General features: G+C 37.6%; 2 protein-coding genes across 3 annotated transcripts in view; one reads left to right on the top strand and one right to left on the bottom strand.

The window, feature by feature from the left end:
- The window catches only part of tmem259 (transmembrane protein 259), a 34995-nt gene extending 20812 nt beyond the window's left edge, over positions 1-14183 (top strand). For both annotated transcript variants that reach the window (XM_067430925.1, XM_067430926.1), the window contains exons 8-11: positions 45-128; positions 299-431; positions 11583-11682; positions 11773-14183. In XM_067430925.1, coding sequence (XP_067287026.1) covers positions 45-128; positions 299-431; positions 11583-11682; positions 11773-12459 — 1004 coding nt within the window. In that variant the 3' untranslated portion in view covers positions 12460-14183. The remainder of the gene's footprint in view (positions 1-44; positions 129-298; positions 432-11582; positions 11683-11772) is intronic.
- Positions 14184-21693: 7510 nt separating this feature from the next.
- Positions 21694-24832, bottom strand: part of grin3bb (glutamate receptor, ionotropic, N-methyl-D-aspartate 3Bb) — a 138975-nt gene continuing 135836 nt past the window's right edge. The window contains exons 8-9 of the mRNA XM_067431246.1: positions 24297-24364; positions 21694-22952 (exon numbers count right to left, since the gene is read on the bottom strand). Of these exons, the coding sequence (XP_067287347.1) occupies positions 22439-22952; positions 24297-24364 (582 nt within the window). The 3' untranslated portion in view covers positions 21694-22438. The remainder of the gene's footprint in view (positions 22953-24296; positions 24365-24832) is intronic.

Below are 24832 nucleotides of genomic sequence, written 5' to 3' on the forward strand. Positions count from 1 at the left end.
CATAACTTTCAAAAAAAATCTATCTCTGATTTCCTCCATCTCAGTGGACCTTCTCCAGATGCTGGAGATGAATATGACCATTGCCTTCCCTGCTGCCCCTCTTCTCACTGTCATCCTAGCTCTTGTGGGTAGGTAGAGATCCCTGCCGGGGTTTCAGAAATATGTTCTCATATCTGTTTGTGTCTTTTATCAACCTGATCTGTTGTTTTATTGACTCCATATCACGCAACAATTTCTTATTACATTTTTTTATGAAGGTTGTTTGAATGCAAATGCCTCTTTTTGATCCTGTCTGCAGGGATGGAGGCCATCATGTCTGAGTTTTTTAATGACACAACCACTGCCTTCTACATCATCCTCATTGTTTGGTTGGCGGACCAATATGATGCCATCTGCTGTCACACCAATACAAGCAAGCGCCACTGGCTTAGGTATGTTACTTCATCAGCACAAGTAAATGCAAATGGCTCAGACTCGTTTGCTGTTTTACATTCATTTTGATGCATTTACATGCATTTGGCAGCGACTTGTATTGCATTAACAATATAAATTTGATCAGTTCATGCATTCCCTGGGAATCGAACTTTGGCAATGCTAGCACCATTCTCTACTGTTAGAGCTAAGGAAGGCTGCATACGTTTTACAGCTTAATTAGTTTCACGCAGACTTGAATTACTAGTACTTAGTAGGGAATTTTTTCTCAAATTTTTGTGTTTTCCAGTTTTAATTAGATTTAATTCAATTTTAATAATGAAAAAACACGTCTAATCAATTGAATTAAACTTTATTTGAACACCCTGCTTTTTTGCAAGTTCTCCCACTTGGAAATCATGGAGGGGTCTGAAAGACTAGCCAGTCTCCAGAACCCAATAGAGAATCTTTGGGGAGCTCAAACTCCGTGTTTCTCAGCGACAGGCTTATGTGCAAACATGATGAAAAAACTACAGGAAACGTTTGACCTCAATTACAAACAAAGGCTACTGTACCAAAGATTAACATTGATTTTCTCAGGTGTTCAAATACTTATTTGCTGCTGTATCATACAAATAAATAGTTTAAAAAATCATACATTGTGATTTCTGGATTTTTAAAAAATAGTATATCTCACAGTGGACATGCACCTACGATGACAATTTCAGACCTCTCCATGATTTCCAAGTGGGAGAACTTGCAAAATAGCATGTGTGTGTTTGTGTGTTTATTCCGGAGTGTTGTAGTAGTTTCTTTCGCTAGTCCAACTATTGTTCGCTGTATTACAACTATACAACATGTAACTTATATGGCAGCCAATCAGCTTTCGTGTTATTGGCACGAGCCTCTTTGATTGTACCCCACAGACGCATAAAAAGGAGTTTATTCTTCAGCTGACAATTCTCCAGTTCTTCCAGTTCCGCGATCGTGAAAGCAAAGGCAAATCTTTCTCACCATCTGGCATAATGACCAAATTAAAATTTGATATATACCCAATAGCACTAAAGAGTTAATAAAAGTGACATAAACCACAAACTCTGATGTCAGACTGCGTGTTTGCCGCCTGTCAGCACTCGCGTGACTGTACCGAATGTGTTATTTATAGGTTCAAATTTAGCCTACTCTTGAATCAAATGCACACATTATGTCCATATCCTGACTTGAGTAAAAAAAAAAGGTTTGGGAAGTGTCAGTAAGTACTGGATTCTAAGCATTATAAGTTCTCAAAGTGAAAGCAAACTAATAGCTATAGCTTATAGGCTACTCGCTCCTGTCTGTGTGTTAATGTTAAACAAACAGGGATAACAGCACTTACACTTAAAGCACTGTTTGCATATGTATGTTTGTTGTATTTTTTGTCCTATTGTCATTTGTTTATAAGTATATATTTTATTACTTACCATTTACTTGATTAGGCTGCTTAATTACTTGAAAACTTTTTTTTTTACCTAGGCTATATTAAGCAATTGCTTATTCTTATTGCTGTGGTTTACTTTTAAGATTTTGGTCATATTTCCCACCCTAAGCGATGGAGTTATTAAAGATAGATAGCACACCACTGGACCAGCACTTTTTTAGTAATACCAAATAAGATTCATGCATTTTGGTTGTTTTATAGCCATGTGTGCATCTAACATAATTATATGGTTAATGTGGCATCCTAATTATGAAAAAAAAAAAAAATTGTTTATGCACATTATGGAAGTGTGTGTGTGTGTGTGTGTGGGCCTAGTGAAATCCTGGTGGGATTGAGCTATGAATAAGTGCAAGTTTACTAATACATTGTTTAATTTAAATAAATTAATTTGCTTTGCAAGTAATTTAGTGATTCTGCGTGTCCTTTGTATGCTTTTTTTATTGAGCGATATAGGTCTTAAATTTAATTCATAATAGTCTTAAAAGGGTCTTAAAAAGTCTTACATTTGACTTAGTGAAACCTGCAGATTTCCTGTTTATACACGGCTGTCAAATCATGACAGATTTATTTAAACATACATTAAAAGTTCCCTAGAAGGATTTGAAACAATATGTTAAATTGTTCTCTGATATCTACATAGAGGGTATGTGGCTTATTTAAGGGCAAACATTTTCCAGATACAGTTTTACAGGTCCATTTACAACCTAAGTTTTTGCCTTATTTGGAAGAGTCATAAATATTAATGTTGAGCTCTGCTCTTATTGGCTTATTTTAGCAGCTCACAGCAGTTCAGTTGTTCAGTGAAGCGGCTCGTGAGTCCTGACACAACACAGACTGACTGAATGACACTTTAAGCAAAACATCTCAAATGGAGATTGATAAAATGCAGTTTAAATATGTAGTGGCACGCGCGCGCGAGAGAGAGAGAGCTCGCGTGCACATGGTTGCTAGATTGTACATGTTTAGGTAAAACACTGGATAGTATACATGTTCTTTTCACAGCAAAGCTCTGTTTGGGGGATTTAAATTACTGAAATCTGGCAACTGCAACCACAAACGCTCTTCCCTAATATAAGACAAAACAAAAACCAGTGATTTTAAACTCTTTTTTTTTTCATCAACGATATTGTATGTTTATATAACGTTAGTCACAATGTAGGCTACGCAGTGACTGTGATGTTCTCTGAAATACAAGCATGCAAAAAATATACTTAAGTTCTCAAAAATATGAATATATATATTTAGGGGTGACCCCGAATAGTCGAAGATTCGATGCATCGTAATGCGGAGCCTGATTCAAGGTCGAATCTTCGCGGGTGTTATGAAACGAGGATCATACCATTTTGGCAATATGGGGGTGCTCAATATTTTAAAGACGTGTCGCTGCGCTGAGCTGAGCTGAGCATCGGTGTGCGACCCCTTTAAGGGCGCTGTATATAATGTGCGCTTCAGGTGGCGGTGTGAGATCCTGAGGTGCGGGGCTGAGCTTCGCGTATGTCCTTCACTCGCTTTAGGCACAATCAGCTTAAGAACGTGCATGTAATCGCACTCAAAGTGTTCTTTTCCTCTCTAGGCAGGTATTTTTTTTGGTTTATTTATCAAAATGTTCTTTTATATATTTGTGTGATGTTCTGTATTTCGATCGCGGCTTTAACATGTTATGAGAAAACGGTTTATTAATGTTTATCCACCACATTACCTTTTAGGCTATTTAAACCTAAATAAGAAAGCCATTGTCAGTTCGTCTGTCAGTTGGCAGGCAGTTTTGGTCGCTTTATTAAAAGTTGTTGCTGTGTGCAGTGTGTAAAGGATAATAAAAATTGTTTTACTCTTCTGCTGACAAGTGTTGTGCCCCTCCCAACCCATTCACACGCACATAGATGATTCGACTATCAGTTGACCATAGGGAGATTCGACAATTCTGATTCGATTGTCTAAATTGTCTTATTTTTCCGTGGTGTTTTTCATGCACGAGAATTACATAAGTAGGAGGCAATGGCGTTTGAGACTCACTGTATGTGATGTTCATTTACTGAACTCTTATTATTTCACTATGGCAAGATTAATTCAGTTTTTCATTCAAGGGCACCTTTAAATAAACAAGACATCAGTAACAAATGAAATAGAATATATTATATAAAATGTTTGGGGGGTATTTATGATTTAATACAATTGTTGTTTTTTGTTAAATGAAGGCATAACACATTTTTAAAAAGATTAAATACATTTGTTATGTAATTAAATTATACCTTTTTGGCAGACAAAATGCTGCACAACAGTGGTTTACTATTAAAATTACATGAAAGGAACATGGTGTGATTTTATTCCTTAGTTTTAAGAGTATTATTACTGTTATTATAAAAAAAGAGGTACATTCTACTGTATAATAGCAATATACATTCCATATTATTATGCAAGTGATGTATCGTTAGGATTTCAGTACAATACATTCAGATTTTAGTTTTTAAAAGTAAGTGTTGGTTTTATTTCTCATATCTTTTTAAATAACTGATATCAATTCCAGACAGGTTTGTTAAATAGTTTGCCAGGTTTTCTTGGGTAAATGGAAACCCTACTTAAAAAGGATGTTCCGCATTTTCACAGTCACAGTTCTCATGGGGAGGAAGAAAGATCTTTCTGATGATGAAAAGCATGAAATAGTGCAATGTCTTGCAAAAGGCATGACAACAACTAATATTGGGTGAAAACTGAAGGAGGATGATTATCAAACTATCATAAGATTTGTGATTGATTTAGAGAACAGAAGAACTCGGTCAGATAAAGGCTTATTAAGGAAAGTTTGGTAGTCAAATCAAGTCATCTTTATTTATAAAGCACTTTACAATGCCAATTGTTTCAAAGCAGCTTCACAGCGTTAACAGGAAAATAGTGCAACAGAATTTGATTCGGATGTACAGCCACTCTGGAGAAAACAGTGATATCATCAGCTCATTTCAATTATCATAAAGAGTGTCAGCTATAAAATAACTCTATAAAATATCATATAGTGTCAGCTATAAAAAACAAAAAACAAAAATAAAACACAACCTGGTTTTTGACGCTTCCAGTGCCTCTGGAGTGCCAAGAACCTGTCCATGCAGGCTGGCAGTTGTGCATAAAATTGCATTGCGTTTAGAAATACATTAGAACTTAAAAGGGCAGTGCATAGTATTTATGAGGATCTATCGAAAGAAACGCAATATTATATGCATGAATATGTATAAAGATCTTACATAATGAGCCTTTATGGTATATACACCATGGGTCCCCTTACATTGAAGTCACCATTTTACACAGTCATATTTTTACAGTTGCCCTGTATAATATGCACAGAAGAACAGACAAACGTCTCTACACTCTCTGCTGTCTCCAGGCGACATCTTTGTCCTGTGTCGGCCACCGTAGCTTCTCTATGTACTTAGAAAGGGAGGGGTGAGCGGTGGGAGGTTGCAGTTCATTTACCGCTAAAATGTGCACCGTGCACCCTTAATAAATAAGACTAAGAATATTTTTTTAAATAGTTTTATTCACTGACAAATACCGTATTACAATGGATGGTGTAAACATTTATTTCTACACCCTCTGTAAACGTTTCTCTTTGTGATCTTTGGTTAAGGGTTGTAGAAATGCAACTTAATGCACAACTTCCAGAAGCACTAGCAGCTTAAAATACCTGTTTGCTGCTCAACAGTAGCTTTTTTATTGCTGTCCTTTTAATATAATTATTTTGTTTGACTGAAACTATAGAAGTCATTATCTGACCGAGTTCTTCTGTGCTCTAGGTCCCCGAAATCTTTTGATGGTTTTATTTTAATCTTTCTTTTTTTTCAGTTTTCACAAATTATTAGTTGTTATTTTCATGCCTTTTGCAAGATATTGCACTATTTCATGCATTTCACCTTTCGAAAGGACCTGATTACACCTGGAATTGAGATGCATTTTTGTCGAAAAGATCACAAGTGGATGATGCTAAATACAGGTGCAGGACCTTTTGAGCTTGTCCACGACCACTTCCAGAGGTAGTCTCCAAATCCATTCAAACAAATTGCTTTCCTAGCGCTCGTGCGTTCGAACAGTCGCAAATGCCCACCTACTCTCCACCTGCTTGACCGCATGCGTAAACATTGTGCGAAGGGCGCCTGCCAGACAGATAGAGGCCTGAAGAAGTTTGGTTTGAAGACAAACTTGCCAAGCACAGTGAGTCTTATTCACAAAGCATGCGTACAAACAAATTTGTGCGTGAAATGTGTACAAACATTTTGAAGAACACCATTCACCAATCACTATTCACCAAAAATTTCATCCATAGACCCTCCCATTGAAAAATATGGACAGAAGTGGTTGAAAGTGGACCAAAGAAACAGATTATAGGACCAGGTGTAAACTGATATGTGTGATCCTTGTGATCCAATCGACCAAAATCTTAATACCTGGTGTAAACGGCCAAAGATCTTTCTTCCTCCCCATGTTGCATGAGAACTGTGATTTGCTTAATAATGTGGAACAACCTCTTTGCGGGATCAATCAATCAATCAACTTTATTTATAGATTTTTTTTTTACAATGACGATGGTTTCAAAGCAGCTTCACAGTGTTAAACAGGACAATATTGCAACAAAATTAGATTTGGCTGTACAGTCGTTCTGGAGAAAACAGTTATGTTATCAGCTAATATTAATTTATCATATAGCGACAATGTTGGCAGATCATTATTATAGTTTATAGTAGTGTTGTAGTCAAGACCACCTAAACCGAGACCAAGACAAGACCAAGACTTTGAAGGGCCGAGACCAAGACAAGACCAAGACTTTGAAGGGCCGAGACCGAGTCAAGACCAAGAACGAGTCAAGACCGAGACCAATGCATGACCCCACACTTATGATAAAATGTGGAATATGCATATGATTGGCACTTCTCTTGTATGTGTGGGTGTGTAAGTGTACCATGAGAGAAGTTTTGATCAAATAATCAGGCGTTGCAGCTTTGTGGGAATTAATCTTTTTCCTATATAAGCAAATAACACTTAACACTTGGGAGGCACTGAAGACGACGTGTCCATATTGTTTACAGTCTATGGTGGACACAAACACCAAACTGACACTAACAGAGTTTTGTGTTTTGTTTTGTGAAAAGCGCTCAATCCCATTTTAAAACTCAAAGTTCCCTAAGAATGCTAATCTGGATGAGGTATTAATCTCAGACACAGTCCATTATGTCTTAAATGAATGTGAATAACAGGAGGTGGAATATGTATCATACAGATATTAGTATGCTGCTTAAGCAAATTATTTTATATATGTACATATTTTTCATTTACAAATTGAAAATGTTATTGTGCAGCTTTATTGTGCAACAACAAGGAAAGGAAACCCTGCACTTGCATTTTTTAATTAACTACAGTTTGATTTAAGAAATATCTCACATGTGCAGGGTTTTTCCTGGGTCAAAAATGGTCTTTGGTGGTGGCTGACAGACCCACACACACACACACACACCATTTTGTTTTTGTTTTTAAATGCAACGAAACAATCATTTTTTATTATCTTATGTTTATATCTCCTATTATGTATGATCTCTTATCTTGATGTTTCTTTTGTTCCAACAGGTTGAATTGTTTTGGTATATAATCATATCAATATTAGAAATAGCATTAACAGTTAACAAATAGCCACATTTTCTGCCATATACAATTTAATAAAAATGATCAGCTAGCTAACAAACAATTTTGTTCTTTTTTCACCTCACTCTAGTCTAAACTAAATGATTTTAGAGTATTTATTTTACTACACATTCAACATACATAAGCTGAAATACGGTGGATAGTTAAAACTAATAAATCTTACTCTCCACTCTTGCTAAATTGGGTAAGCACACTTGTGTTCTCATTTCTGAGGTGTTCTGAGTAAATGATTAAACTGATTCGTTCAGTTCATTGTTGAACAGATCAGTTCTTATTACCGTCGTTAAAATGATTCGGTTCAAATGAGTCATTTGGTCGTGAATCGGACATTAGCAGACCCGTTGTGTGTGAATCACGGCTGTCAGAACATCGCGGAAGGTTTGTCACACAGAAAACACTTCATAACTGGATAGAAATTGTTTCCTGTTTATTTAATGTATGATTTATGTCAGCTGTTTAGCTTGTCAAACGTTTTTTGAGCGCAATTCACACAGAGCGGTACTTCAAAACAGTTGTCCGAACGCGCAACGTTCAACATGGATTCGGTTTTCTGAACTTTTGATTTAGCTTAATATGTGAAGTATCAGAGAGAGCATATGTGCTTATTTTGAAGATAGAGAGAGTGCGTGCAGGGTGGAGTTCTCTGCTCTTTATATGCCTTCAGCTGTGGTCTTGACCGGTCTTGAGACAAAATCCCGAGTCATCTTCGCCGGAGACCGAGACGAGACCGAGTAAAAATGCGGTCGATACCGAGACGAGACCAAGACCTTTAAAAAGTGGTCTCGAGACCGGTCTCGAGACCAAGACCGATCTCGAGTACTACAACACTAGTTTATAGAATTAAATAAGACCGAATTAATTTATTTTATTTGTATATTTTAGTTCAGTGGTTCCCAAAGATTTTGTAGCACGCACCCCTTTCTAATGTTTGATACCTGTCAAGCACCCCCACCACCTTATTTTGGTTAAACATCACATTTTTAATAGCAATAGCTAAATACAAATATCCTCTGTATATAAGAAAAAATCAACATTTCAGTTGTAATATATATACAGCATAAAGTTAGGGGGGTTCGGGGACATGCTTCCACCAAATTTTATTTAAATTTTCTGATCTACATATGAGCATTCTAAGACATTTGAAAGTCAGTGGGCAGTAAATTATTTGTCAATTTCTGCTCTCTCCTCATCTCCATCACTCCTTATTTTGCCCTGTCTATTCCCCCTTCTAATGCATTCAACAAAACATAAATTAAAGTTAGAATATTTTTTTATCTGAAGAAAACATATTAATGTTTCTTGTCCTCTCACATTGACAGTATAGTTAATTATCACATTAAATCACATTATAAATTAAACAAAGGTTTATTAGTTTGCCTGATTATTTTTTATCGGTAGTTTAGCATTTTAATCCTAAAACAGCTGCCAAATATGAAATGCTTAGTTCAGCTACCACACCATACCTGGAGGAGGTCCATATTCCACGAGTAGGAATATAGTGTGGCCCCTTTAAGATATGCTTCCCCATTGAACTGCCTGAATTTTGTGTGTGTGCGCCGAACTGTGCCACGATTCACGTAAACAGTGAGAGAAACACGGACTCGAGAGCGCTGTTGTTCAGAAAAGTAACCTGCGTATTAGTTTTAGCCGATTGTAATGCATTACGGTCAATAAAACACATGTACTGTAAGCGGTGATGGTGTTAATTATTTACCTGAGTAAGAGTGAGCTTGTAGTGAATCGCGCTCGGACTGCAGAGAATGTGCTCAGTGAAAAAAAACGTACTTTTCTTTTGACCTAAAATAAAAAGGGCAGGGCTTTGACGCAGACGCACTTGTAAAATTAAATGAAAATATGATTTAGGCTACTATAATTTACTACAGCTTGTAATGTGAAATTTGTATTTATCAATAATACTCTGACATGTGAATTTTATCCAAGTTAGATACGTACAATAAAAAATAAAATTGAGACCATTTTCTGCCATTACAAACATTCTCTCGCGCACCCCCGGTGGTCAGTCTGCGCACCCCAGTTTGGGAACCGCTGTTTTAGTTGAATAATTTGGATCATAATTTTAGTGTCCCCAACTGAGCAAGCTAAGACAAAGGCGACAGTGGCAAGGAACCAAAACTCCATCAGGGCATGATGGAGAAAAATAAACCTTGGGAGAAACCAGACTCAGTCTGTGTGCCAGTTCTCCTCTGGCCTATTATCAAACAGTGTATGATTATTATTCTGGCAACCTTACAGGTCAGAAATCATATTAGATTGGAATATTCAAAATTCCTGGGTGTCATGCAAGAGACGGGTTCATTTAGGATTGTTCGTCGATCACACAAGAGCATGAATACTTGAAAGATTGTAGTTATTGCACTGGAGACTGATCCAGCAGGAACGTTTGTAGCTGCAGCTGTGGTAACTAGAGCAAATCTGGCAACCCGGATGCCGAAACACTACTGACTTCGTGATTGGTAGAAAGGTGGAGGGTGGTAGCCTAGAAATCTAGACGCACTCTAGCAGCAAATCGAATCTGCCGCGAGTATTGTCTAGCAACTCTCAATACACTTCTGAGCTGTAAAAACCGAACTCTGGTCAGGCCAATCACATCATGTATAGAGTTGGTGGGCGGGGCCTAACATAATGACGGTAGAGTTGCGTTTGCGTACTACTAGTAAATGCAGAAGTAGGCTAAGTTAGCTTTTTTGTGTTTCACAAAATGATTTGAAAGGTTCTTTGGGAAATCAGTCTAAATCAGAATTATTTTAAAAAAAAATCCTTATCCAGTAATCATAGAAGATCACTGGTAAAAAATAGGGGTGTAACGATACACTCATGTCACGATTCGATATAAATCGTGATACTGACCTCACAATACGATATGTATCCAGATATTTTAAGCAAAAAAAAATCAAGTATAATTATATATTTTTACATATTTATTATTAAAATATTACTATTATATTATTATCATCAGGAGCCAAGCATGTTCCCCCATTGCATTATTATACATTGTATTCAACATTATATATAGTTGTTTAATGTAACATTGTCACTGAAACTCTTTAAACTTTACTGTTTTTTTTTTTTTTTATCATCACGCATTACTCACTCTTTCAATGCAGGCAGCATTTCTCCCGGTGCTCATAGTGTCCTGCCTCTCCTGCTATTAATGCACTATATAAATATATATATATATATATATATATATATATATATATATATATATATATATATATATATATATATATATATATATATATATATATATATATATATATATATATATATATATATATATATAGTGCATTAATTGCAGGAGAGGATGGATAGAGGATAGAGCAGAAGAATAAACCTTTTAAAATGCTTTGAATAATCATACTAGTAAAACTTATTGTGATCGGGTGATTTAAATTGCGCTTTCACTAAGGTGTGTCGTTTTGTGAGTCGCTGTAAATCCTTTCAGCCATCGCTCGTGTCTCTTCAGAAGACTTGGATTTGGATTAGACACTCGATTTCTTCTTTTATCGATGCCTTTATGACATTGTTTTGGATCTTTTAAGTTTGAGTGGAATAATGGACTTTAAATAGAGGGACAGAAATCCCTCAGGTTTCATAAAGATTATCTTCATTTGTGTTTGGAAGTTAAATGAAAACGACATGATGGTGAGTTCATGATGACAGAGTTCACATTTGTGGTACATTTGTGTTTGGGTGAATTATGTCTTATAAATAGGCCGACTACAGCAAGCTGAGTCATGGATAAAACAACTCCATATTGCGAATCGCATCGTTTCCATCAACGATACATATTGTCGTGTTTTTATACCGCGATATATCGTTTAACGGTATATCGTTTACACCCCTAGTCAAGTAAGTCAAGTAGAAGTATCATGCTGTTAACTTAACAAGCAGATAGAGGTTGATGTTAGAGTCAAGCACTATTATTCATATCACCCATTTAAGCTAAACATTAAAACATCATCTAAAGTGTATCTCTTGTGTTGTTTTTCAGATTTTTTTATCTGTATCACTTTGCCTTCTATGCGTATCATTACCGCTTCAACGGCCAGTACAGCAGCTTGGCTCTGGTCACTTCCTGGCTCTTCATTCAGGTATCTTAGAATTGTGTGTTCTTGGAAAATCTGTGTATTTGCTTTAAAGTGTTTCTAGCTCATGGGCTTTTTCGTTTTTGTCTTCCACAGCACTCGATGATCTACTTTTTCCACCACTACGAGCTGCCGGCCATCCTGCAACAGATCCGGATCCAGGAGATGCTGCTTCAGAACCAGCAGGTGGGCCAAGGAAACCAGACTGCATTGCAGGACAATCTTAACAACAACACTAGCAATGCTGCGCCCACCGGGCAGGCTAACGCAGCCGCTAATGTTAACGGCCAGGAGCGACAAGCCGCTCAGGACCAACCTCAGCTTGAAACCCACAACGGATTGGTGGTAAATCCCGGTCTGCCTGTCGACCCATCCAGTTCCGACCTCGACTGGATGGCTGAGATCGCCATTGGCCCGGACGTTCTGTCCGTTACACACCTGAGCGACTCGCTTTTGGAGCCGGGAGGAATCCAGCAGCCAATGTCTTCCGCCGCAGGTGTAACGGAGCAGCACAGTCTTAGCACAGCAGGAGAGAACCAAGATGGAAACATTAGCGCGGCCAACGCTCTTGCGGTTGACATGAAGGGCCGGGGTTGCGCTCAGGGTCTGGGGCCCCCTGGGGGTGGAGGTGGGCAGATGGAATCTGAAACGAATCCCACTTCCTCCCCAATGACCTCACACACAGACTGCAGAGTAGCAGAAATGTGCAAGGGTGCCACAGACTGGGACGACAAGGCAAAGAACAAAAGCGAGAGCTCGGACTCCCACTCCGCCCCGGCCTGAGTTGCGCACTCGGTTGCACCCATTCGGAACAAATGAATCCACGCTCTACAGTCGCCACCCCACTCTGTAAATTAATCCAGAAGGCATCAAGAGGAGAAGCTGTGATGGCGCTTTATTTAATTACATCCTGGAAACCTCTGAAGTGAACATTTAAGGAGGGCAGAAGCAGACTTCACGCCATCTAGTTATATTCTTAAGAGTAAATATGCATTGAATTGTCAAAATGATGCCATGTGTGAGGGTGTGATCATTTGGAGACTTGTTTTCCACCCCTTTTTTTTTTAGATGATCAGAGCTTTTAATACAGGGAGTATTCAATTTGAAATGTGATGTATCGCTCAATTATGGTACTTATTGTGGCTCCTGATTATGGAGCTACTGGTATCAGCTGGCCGCATGAGCGGCAATCTTACTTTAAATCCAAATACGCATCACACTTTGCACATCTTGTGTGCGAGGATTGTTTCTGGCTCTCTTTCCATTCCTCTAATGATAACATTAACTCTGCCTACATACAGCAGTGAAAATCCATTTAGAATGATGTTTTGGTCCCTACTACTTTCGTTCACTACAGCAAGCCACCAAAATGTTCCGTACGTGATTTAAAAATCTAGCTCATGACTTTCAGGTATGGGTATTATCATATGTATGGAGCCTGCCAGTCAAAGAAGCGGACAGGTGACGACAGAGAATCCTTTTCTCAGAATAAGTCCTCCTTCCACATGATCCTCTTTGAAAACTGTCATGGGGTCATTTCTGTGTTTTCTAATCCTCATCAAGAGACATTTGTTCTTGTGGTTAGTTTAGGCGGACGTGTTTGTCTTTTGCACGAGTCTTTTGGAGGGTTTTTTTAAGGTCAAGTCTGGCTTTGAGAGAGGCGGTGTATAGATTGTTGCCTTATGCTTCTAAAACCGAAACATTAACCATGTATTTCCTTCTTTGGGAAGTACATTGGGGTCAAGAGCCTTACCAGAGGCTTCAAAGCCAGCAGAGAAAAAAAGTCATGGGCCATGACAACTCAAGCAAGAGTGAACGTGTCGTTACTTTTAACAGATATTACTTAGAATCATACGCAAGCAGTGAATGTCAGACTGTTAAAATTCACGGCATTGCGTCCCTTCAGCTAAAATCACTGATCCAGAACTCCATTGTCTTTTCATATTCTGCTTTTATAGAGGTTTCTCCATGTGTTTGACTTAAGATCGGTGACTTGTTTGACTTAAGATCGGTGACTTGTTTGACTGAAGATCGGTGGCTGTCCAATGACAGTGAGACAAGTTACATGACCATGTGTAAAATCTTAACTTAAAGTAAGAGAACAAATAAAGGAATCTCTTGTGACAGGACTGTGGATGGGGAAAGGTCATTTAAAGGCTATGCAACAATATGGCAGGCTTCCAGGCTTTGGATTTTTTGTTTAGTTTTTTTTTTTTCCTTTAAATCGTGCAATATTTTGTAAGGCTCAGATCCATAAAGGATTCTAGGTCTGAAAGAGTGATTTATGGTTTTACGATCAGTTCCTCGTTATTATATATTTTTTTTTCCTGTGCCTATTTGCCACTGTCAGAGGAAGCGGATGATTGTAGTGTTTAGATTGTGTAGGATGTCTAGACAGAAACTGGAAGACAAAAAAACTCAGTTCTGTGAAACTCGATTCCATGTCATTCAAATGTATTTAACTGTAATGTTAAAAAAACTGCATAAAGAGATGAAATTAATTTCCATTTTGAATCTTTTGTTTGTGGTTATTTTTTTATATCTTTCAGGCTTGTTCCATGAATATGGTACAGAATAGATTACTTGCTTTAAACTAATACTTCTGGCAGGTACAGATAATTGAATTAAAGGTCCCGTTCTTCGCGTGTTTTCGAAGCTTTGATTATGTTTACAGTGTGCAATAAAACATGAATTCATGTTTCGCGTGTAAAAAAAAACACAGTATTTTTCACACAATTTACTTATCTGTACAGCGCTGTTTTCTGTCCTAAAAACGGCCTGATGATTTCCTTCTTCTATGAAGCCCCTCCTTCAGAAACACATAACGAGTTTTGATTGGGCCAGCGCTTCCCGTGTTGTGATTGGACAGCAGCTTAGCGCACTTTGCCCGGAAAGGCCCCGCCTCTTACCATAACGGGGAGATGCAAGCGCTGAATGCGCGCTCTTCTCCACGTGGGAGAGCAACAAGACCACGCCCTGTGTTCTTGTGGGCGGAGGGTTAGTCAACAAACGGTTCTAGTGACGTCATTACATCCCTGCACTTCTTGCTGTAGTCCAAACCAGCCGTTCGCTGTAGGCTTTGAAAGGGAACTTCTGTTAAATAAAATATCTCGCTTGGCATTGAACTTTGAGCTTTATAATTTTACAGGTATTATTTATGCTCTAACAGCAACATTTCACACTAACTAAAGTTTGAAAGATGGAATCGCGAAGAACGGGAGCTTTAACTAATTGTTAACTATTACAATGTATTGGATTAAAAACAATCTGGATAAAATCTAACTATTTAACATATTAACAATACATATTTAAAATATTAAATATACACATTTTACCTTTGCCAAATTACAGGGGGGTAAATATGACTTTAAAAAGATGGCAGCATCATTTTTGTTCCACAAGATTGGTAGTTCTTTGGTAAAAATCTATTGGCTTTAGCAATCTTTGTTTTACTATACCAACTGTGAGTTGCACTTCTTCTTCTTTTTTGCCCAAGGTTTGCATACCTGTGACTCAAGCATTATTAAATGTCACTTACTATAATTTTAGATGATAATTCTTAGCAAACTTTTCTTTTGGTATGTTAATTTTTAAAAGGGCCAATATGGTTCATTTTTAGAGATGCTGGGATGTCAATGCAGTAGCAATTCATCAATAATACAAAATGGTAGCGTCAAGCTGTTAAAATGAATCCCTTCTTCCAAAAATCCCTAGAACCGATTAAAATATAGATTCTTATAAGTACACATTTGAGAGCAAGTTAATATGCCTCAATTTGACCATTTCAGTGTAGTTTTGGCGCTCGGAGAAGTGTTCTATGCGATTGATATACATTTCTAGTTTCCACATTATTCTTTAATTATTCTTTAAACAATGAAAGTATTCTTTAAACAATGCCTATCAGCTGACTGAAAACCAAATTTGGTTTTTGACTGTTGAAAATGGGTCAAATTCAATGATTTGAACATGGTTACATTGGGATCCTCATATCTATGAGATTTACCATTTAGGGCCTTAAAAATGAAAATTACAAAATAAAAGTTTTAAGAAAGAATCTAAGGATATTGCAATATTTGATGTTTTTAGAGTCTCCGGCAAACAAACTTTGGTGAAACAATATTTATTGCATTAAAGGAATTGTTAATAGAAAAGAAATTAGGTAAATGTTTAGTTTCAAGATTGTTTCTTCAGATATTCCTCTAAAAAAAAAAAAAAAAAAAAAAAAAAAAAGCTATCAGCTCTATGCAGTGACCCACATTTGGTTTTTGACCACTGAAATTGTGTACAATTTACTCTGAGCCACTTGAGATCTCCGTATCTCTGGAAATTAACCATGTGCCTTAAAAATGAAGATGCCGCATGAAAAGTTTGTAAAAAATTAGAATCTAAAAGATATGAAGAGATCTTTATTAGTTCTTGAGTTAGGTAACAGGCATGCAAACCTCAGCTAAAAAAAACTAAACAATAAGTGCTTTTCCCCATTTTGGAAGCATTACTGTTGGCATATATACGTAAAGCAACAAAGATTGCAGTAATAAGATTTTACTAATAGATCTACCAATCTCTGTGTAAAAGTAAAATAATGATGCTGTCATCTTTCTAAAATCATTTTTACTCCCTTGTAAATTGGCACAGGTATATTTATAGAATCCTATAGTGGATTACTCAATAAATATGCAAGCCGTTATGTAATATTTTGCCTTTCTTCTTCACTTATGTTTATCTTCAGAAAAAAATATTGCCAATATGAAAAATTTTAGTCAGGAAAGTTGAAATTTGGTTGATTTGACACAGGATTTGTTTATTTGTAACCCATTGATGGACAGTACCATCTTTTTTTGGTTAAGAAACTGCAACATGATGCTAAAACTTACAATGTGTTTCTTTTGATAAATTGATAAATATATGCTCAGTAGCATATACTATGGTATTATAAGCACAAATAAAACTAAATAATCAATTTATGAGAAATTAATACAAACCAAAATTTGACTTTAGTCTAAGTTTTAAATTTAGGCTTTTAAATTTGCAAAACTGTAACCTTTTGATATCTACAGTCTTGTTCAAAATAATAGCAGTACAATGTGACTAACCAGAATAATCAAGGTTTTTAGTATATTTTTTATTGCTACGTGGCAAACAAGTTACCAGTAGGTTCAGTAGATTGTCAGAAAACAAACAAGACCCAGCATTCATGATATGCACGCTCTTAAGGCTGTGCAATTGGGCAATTAGTTGAATTAGTTGAAAGGGGTGTGTTCAAAAAAATAGCAGTGTCTACCTTTGACTGTACAAACTCAAAACTATTTTGTACAAACATTTTTTTTTCCTGGGATTTAGCAATCCTGTGAATCACTAAACTAATATTTAGTTGTATGACCACAGTTTTTTAAAACTGCTTGACATCTGTGTGGCATGGAGTCAACCAACTTGTGGCACCTCTCAGCTGTTATTCCACTCCATGATTCTTTAACAACATTCCACAATTCATTCACATTTCTTGGTTTTGCTTCAGAAACAGCATTTTTGATATCACCCCACAAGTTCTCAATTGGATTAAGGTCTGGAGATTGGGCTGGCCACTCCATAACATTAATTTTGTTGGTTTGGAACCAAGACTTTGCCCGTTTACTAGTGTGTTTTGGGTCATTGTCTTGTTGAAACAACCGTTTCAAGGGCATGTCCTCTTCAGCATTGGGCAACATGACCTCTTCAAGTATTTTAACATATGCAAACTGATCCATGATCCCTGGTATGCGATAAATAGGCCCAACACCATAGTAGGAGAAACATGCCCATATCATGATGCTTGCACCTCCATGCTTCACTGTCTTCACTGTGTACTGTGGCTTGAATTCAGAGTTTGGGGGTCGTCTCACAAACTGCCTGTGGCCCTTGGACCCAAAAAGAACAATTTTACTCTCATCAGTCCACAAAATGTTCCTCCATTTCTCTTTAGGCCAGTAGATGTGTTCTTTGGCAAATTGTAACCTCTTCTGCACATGCCTTTTTTTTAACAGAGGGACTTTGCGGGGGATTCTTGAAAATAGATTAGCTTCACACAGACGTCTTCTAACTGTCACAGTACTTACAGGTAACTCCAGACTGTCTTTGATCATCCTGGAGGTGATCATTGGCTGAGCCTTTGCCATTCTGGTTATTCTTCTATCCATTTTGATGGTTGTCTTCCGTTTTCTTCCACGTCTCTCTGGTTTTGCTCTCCATTTTAAGGCATTGGAGATCATTTTAGCTGAACAGCCTATCATTTTTTGCACCTCTTTATAGGTTTTCCCCTCTCTAATCAACTTTTTAATCAAAGTACGCTGTTCTTCTGAACAATGTCTTGAACGACCCATTTTCCTCAGCTTTCAAATGCATGTTCAACAAGTGTTGGCTTCATCCTTAAATAGGGGCCACCTGATTCACACCTGTTTCTTCACAAAATTTATGACCTCAGTGATTGAATGCCACACTGCTATTTTTTTTAACACACCCCTTTCAACTAATTCAACTAATTGCCCAATTGCACAGCCTTAAGAGCGTGCATATCATGAATGCTGGGTCTCATTTGTTTTCTGACAATCTACTGAACCTACTGGTAACTTGTTTGCCACGTAGCAATAAAAAAATATACGAAAAACCTTGATTATTCTGGTTAGTCACATTGTACTGCTATTATTTTGAACACACAATACACAATATGTACAAAAGTATCGTGACACACCTCTTATCTTATAATAAAAAATATATAATTGATTTGACTACTGATGCTGTCTATGAGAACAGAACTAAGCTGAACGATGCATTTTTTTAAAAAAATTTTTTGCAGAACTGCTTTATAATTTTTGATATTGATATTTACAACAGGACTGAATCAACACTGAACTGACTTCAGCTGAACAAAACCTGAAATGCATAATCACTGTAAATCTGCTTTGAAACAATCTATTGTATAAGGTGCTATATAAATAAAGGTGACTTGACTGAGGTGCATGGCTCATAAAAGTCATCAACGCTCTGCTAATTCCATTGCTAAAGAGTTCCAAACTTCCACTGATATTAATACCGGAATAAAAACTGGCAGAAGCTTCATGGAATGTGTTTCCATGGCTGAGCAGCTCCATGCATGCATCACATCAAGTACAATGCCAAGTGTCAAAAATGGAGTGGTGTAAAGTATGCTGGCACTGGAGCAGTGGAACGTGTTCTGTTGAGTGACGAATCCCGCTTCTCTGTTTGGCAGTCTGATGGGCTAGTCTCGGTTTGGCAGATGCCAGGAGAACATTACTTGCCTGACTACACTGTGCCATGTGTAAAGTTTTGTGGAGGAATAATGGTATGGTAATGGTTTTCAATGGTCGCACTTACAGTGAGGGAAATATTAATGCTTCAGCATACCAAGACATTTTGGACAATGCTGCTTCCAACTTTGGGGAAAGAGTTTGGGGAAGACCTTTTTCTATTCCAGCATGATTGTGCACAATACAAGGTCCATAAAGACATGGCTGGATGAGTTTGATGGGGAATAATGTGGTTTGACTGAGAGCCCTGACCTCAATCTCTTTGCGCACCTTTATCCAACATCAATTTCTGACCTCCCAAATACTGGATGAAAGGGCAAACATTTCCACAGAAACACTCCAAAAGTAGAAAGCCTTCCCAGAAGAGTAGAAGCTGTTATTGCTATAGGGGGGACACTAAATGGACTGCATTTATATAGGGCGGCAGTGGCTCAGTGGTTCATGTTGGTTGTCTTCAAACCAGAAGGTTGGTGGTTCAATCCCCGGTTCCACTTGACCAAGTGTCGAAGTGTCCATGAGCAATACCCCTAACCCCAGCTGCTCCTGACGAGCTGGATGGCGCCTTACATGGCTGACATCGCCGTCGGTGTATGAATGGGTGAATGTGAGGCAAAAATGTAAAGCGCTTTGGATAAAAGCGCTATATAAATGCAGTCCATCTATAGGGGGGACACTAACTGTTTACAGGTGTGTAGAAAATTACATAAAGTGACGTAAAGGCCATGTATGCTAACTTATACTCTGAATTTGTCATCTGCATTTAATGCAGTCAAGGGTAACACTTTATAATAATGGTCCGTTATTAATAGATAACTATGCAGGAAGTAATGCAGGACTAATAAGTAGCACTACATTAACACTTCAGCTACTATTAACTAATATAGAAACAAGATGAACTAATCAGTGAGTAATATTGAATTTAGGAGATAGTTCTTTATTAAGTAATCAATAATTACTGACTGAGATTAGCCTCATTAAATATCAACTATCTGACGTATTAGTTAACGTAGATAGTTAACTAACTGAAATATTAATTAACAATTATAACATTATTGATTCTTTACTCTGAATAAAGTCATAAATGCATTACTAATTACTTAAGTGTTACCTAGTCATTATGCAGGAGCTACTAGTGATCTGGACCATTATTTTGGAAAATATGTTTTTCACTTTAAAATAATGGTCCAGATCACCAGTAGTCCTTGAAGAGTGATTGGGTATTTGAGTAATTATGCATTTTATGACTTTATTCAGAGTAACAAAGGACAATTTTTAAGAACTACTAGTGATCTAACAATGTTTTCCACTTTAAAATAATGGTCCAGATCACTAGAAGTTCCTGCATAATGACTAGGTAACACTTAAGTAATTAGGAGTAAAAAAAAAGACAATTTCTCACATCTCAGACATGTTAATGTTGTGATTAGTAATTAATTAGTAATTCTTTATAATTTTTCCTTGTTACCTATTAGATATTAGTGACCAGTCTCATTGAGTAACTATTATTTACCTAATAAGGAACTATCTTAGTCCTGAATTCAGTACTGACTGATTAGTTCATCTTGTTTCTATATTAGTTAATAGTAGTAGCTGAAGTGTTAATGTAGTGCTACTTATTAGTCCTTCATTACTTCCTGCATAGTTATCTATTAATAACGGACCGTTATTCTAAAGTGTTACCCATCCAAGTTAGTGCACACACATTAGGAGCAGTGAGTACTGAATTTGCTTAGGCACCCGGAGAGCCCGATTCACAGTTAGGTGCCTTGCTCAGAGGCTCCTCAGTCATGGCCTCACCTTTGATATTGCACCTTGAATGCGGTTGTCTGCGGTTATGCAGCTCCATATGCAACAAATTGTGATGCACTTCTGACACCTTTCTATCAGAATCAGCCTGAACTGCTATCTAGAGCAATTTGAGCTACAGTAGCTCGTCTGTTTGATCAGACCACACGGGCCAGCCTTTACTCCCCACGTGCATCAATGAGCCTTGGCCACCCATGATGCTGTCGCCGGTTCACCACTGTTCCATCATTGGACCACTTTTGATAGATACTGACCACTGCAGACCGGGAATACCCCACAATTTGGCTCTTGCTCAAATCCTTACGCTTGCCTAATTTTTCCTGCTTCTAACACATCAACTTTGAGGACAAAATCTTCTCTTACTGCCTAATATATCCCACCCATTAAAAGTTAAAAGGAGCTGTGATGAAGAGATAATCAGTGTTTTTCTCTTCACCTGTCAGTGGTCATAGTGTTATGACTGACACACACACACACACACACACACACACACACACACACACACACACACACACACACACACACACACACACACACACACACACACACACACACACACACACACACACACACACACACACACACACACACACACACACACACACACACACACACACACACACACACACACACACACACACACACACACAGAAAAAGAAATCAGATGTGTTTTATCAAATTTGTTAAATATACTGGGAATTTACTTTTACTTTAGGGAATTTTGATTTATTTTTTTGAAGGAAATCCATTATCATCTAAAACATCAATATAGGTTAAAGGTGGATGTCCTTGTCTGGCAACCTAAATGACAAAGCAGAAACATCATGCTGACCATGCATCAAACAGATGTGTTTCTGAAATATAATAAATATTGTATAATTATGTGCTTTATGTATTCTTCCCCCTACTGTGCATCATATCTGAGTATCCAGTATCCACCAAAAGTTAGTTCATCACGAGGACTATAACAACAAAAATCAGCCTTCCTTTTTAAATGAAAAATTCCAGCTCAGAGAGTTAATTGGATCAAGTAAGATTTCAAATGTATGACAAGATCACATTTATTTCTTTAACATCAAACTTAATTCAAACAGGCAACCTGGCCATTCATATGTCAATATGACTTTATGGAGTGAAAAAATGTCAATAACAATAGCGGTTTTAAGATCAGACACAACCAAGCTATAAAATAATTGGCAAAGCAGCCAAGTCAGTGTTCTGTTCTACCTCAGACTCCATGATGAGGCCTCGGGTGCAACAGGGGTTTATTCTGATTCTTATTCACAGATGGGCAGAGGGGAATGTCTTTCTGGGATATGACTAAATAAAGCTCTGAGTGAAAAGCATGGACTTGCTTGGTGCTTTCAACTTTATAACGCTTGTTCTTTTGGTTTCACCTGTAAACGTCTGAATGATTCGGAAAAAAATCCCCAAATCTGCCAGCGCCTGCTTTAACAGCAGTTGGGGAGCGATGCTTTAGAAAATAAGCCACATGAGGCCCTATAGCGTTATCATTAGCAAAACGGTACCAAGGATCAATGTTCCCTTAGCATGATGATTTTAAAAGAGTCCTGGTGTATATGAAAGGTTTTTTTTGGAGGAGAAAGATAGAAAAAAATGTCCACTGTCACTGTTCATTTCAGACATTGTGAGCATCACCTTTTCAAATCTGCTGGCTCTTTGGTGAGGGCGGGGCAAATGGTGGCTGTGACCGTGGGCGGAGCTGCGGTGGTCGGCGGGGCGACAGTGACAGCCGCTCGTTCTTTAGCCAGTGTAGTCTGAAGCTCCGCCCTACGAGCCAGAGCAGCTTTCAAATGCCCACGGATTTCCTCGATCTTCACCTGAAGTTCTTCCAACTCGCCTTCTCTGGAGGGGCTCGAGGATCTCACCGAGGAGGTGGACTGCTGAACGGGCCCTCCGTTTTCACACACTCTCGCCAATAAACTCCCAGCCCCGGAGCTCAACGTGGAGGCGGAGCTAGCCTGACCCCCCTCTGAAATGACACGGGTGAGAAGTCGGCGCGTGTTGAGAGTTTCCAGGTTGAAATGGACCCTCTTGTTGTCTTTGGGCTCCTGTGCTGCCTTGGTGCTTTCATTGTTCCATCTGGCAAAAGATCCGAGCGGAGCAGCTGGAGGTGGCTGATGCGGTTGGGCTTTCTGGATGTTACAACTGGGAAGACAGAGGCAAGATATGTGATTTTGTTAAACAGTGAGAGGTCATCATTTCTTGAATTTTTGCAGAATAACCCTGCAAGGTAACTCTTTTACTAATAATGAAAGTGAAAACTCCAAAATGAAAAGAAAAAACCCCATAAAAGTATCATACAAGTAATCAATATGACTTGTGTGCTATATTCCGACTTTTCCGATTCTGTTTAAATCACATGGACTACTTTTATGGTACTTTAACGGTGCATTTGGAACTTTACAGCTCCAGTCCCCATCTACATTCATTATATGGAAAAGAGCAGCCAAAATATTTATCAAAAAGTTACCATGTGTGAATTTGGAAAAGAGAAAGTCATGGAATTATGGAAGAGTGTGGAATAACATGAGAAAAAGTAAATGACAGAATTTTCATTCTTGGGTGAACTATCTCTTTAAAAAAAATGCTCCAGCGCTGTCCATTATTATTTGATCTTTACCCCGAGAGCAACATAGTGTCGGCCCAGATCTGGCCCACATCTCGCACACGTGGATTCCGAGCGTAGCAGATGTGGGCCGGATCTGGGCCGACACCATGTTGCTGTCCTGACAGGTTGTTGTAAAAAGAATAACAACACTTTATTGTGGATGTTAAGTAAAACTATTACAAATCATTTTCTTGAATTGAAATGAAGCAGAAATATATACATATTAGGTTTTAAAAAAAACATAAAAGTTAGCCTTTAGAAATGTTTCCTTGGAAACTACCTGAAATAAGTACTAAACGTACTAAAACTGAAACAGAAATAAAAATAAATTAAAGATAAATAGACATTTGAAAAATTTACATTACATTGTATAGGTCAAAATTATAGATTTTCATGAGAAAATCATTAGGATATTAAATAAAAATCATGATCCATGGAGATATTTTGTAGATTTCCTAACATAAATATATCAAAGATTTATTAGTAGCAGCAATGTGTGTTGCTAAGGACTTCATTTGGACAACTTAATGGCGATTTTCTCAATATTTAGATTTATTTGCACCCTCAGATTTCAGATTTTTAAATAGTTGTATCTCTGCCAAATATTGTCCATATATCAATGGAAAGCTATTTTATTCATCTTTCAGATGATGTATACATCTCAGATTTTAAAACATGTACTTATGACTGATTTGTGGTCCAGCTTGCTGAAATAAAACCAGAAACATTCTGGGTAAAAAAACAACTATGAAACAAACATTTAGACCCAAGGGTGTGGTTTTTTTTCTACATTTAAAGTGGAAAACCATGAAATAAGCAGTGATAAGCACAAGTCTGTTGTTATTAAAATGGAAAATAGATTAATAAAACAAAGTCAAAACCTTTTCTCTGTGTTTGCCCGCTGCCGTTTCACATCCTCATAAGTCATGTTCAGTGCTCTGTGGATTTTCTGCAAAAAAGAAAAAAGGATTTGTCTCAGCTTGAGATGAATGAGAGAGATCAACATCATGCTTTTGATTTTAAAAATCAATATTCCAGAGATGGCAATTACTGACTCGACTTGGCAGTAATCCCTCCCCACCCCTCAGAGAAAGTAGCTTATAAGACCCTGAGAGATCAAGCACATCTCATTTACAGAGTCAAAGCTTTGCCCCATGAATAAGTTAAAGCTGTAGCATTCTTAATCTTAGTTATCAGCTGAGGGAAGAAAGGAAACATTTTGATGGAATAATAAACTGCGTGACAGTTACAGTTTTGCAGGAAAACCAGTCCAGTTGAAAGAAAACATCACGAGCATTAAAGGGACAGCTCAAAATGTGGCCATTTACTCAACATCAAACTCCAAACATGACAAAAGTGCCATAAACATACCCCAACATTAGTCTAAATCTGTCAGACGTGGTCACCAATCATTTCT

This window comes from Pseudorasbora parva, chromosome 22, assembly GCF_024679245.1.
Source record: "Pseudorasbora parva isolate DD20220531a chromosome 22, ASM2467924v1, whole genome shotgun sequence".
NCBI lineage: Eukaryota > Metazoa > Chordata > Actinopteri > Cypriniformes > Gobionidae > Pseudorasbora > Pseudorasbora parva.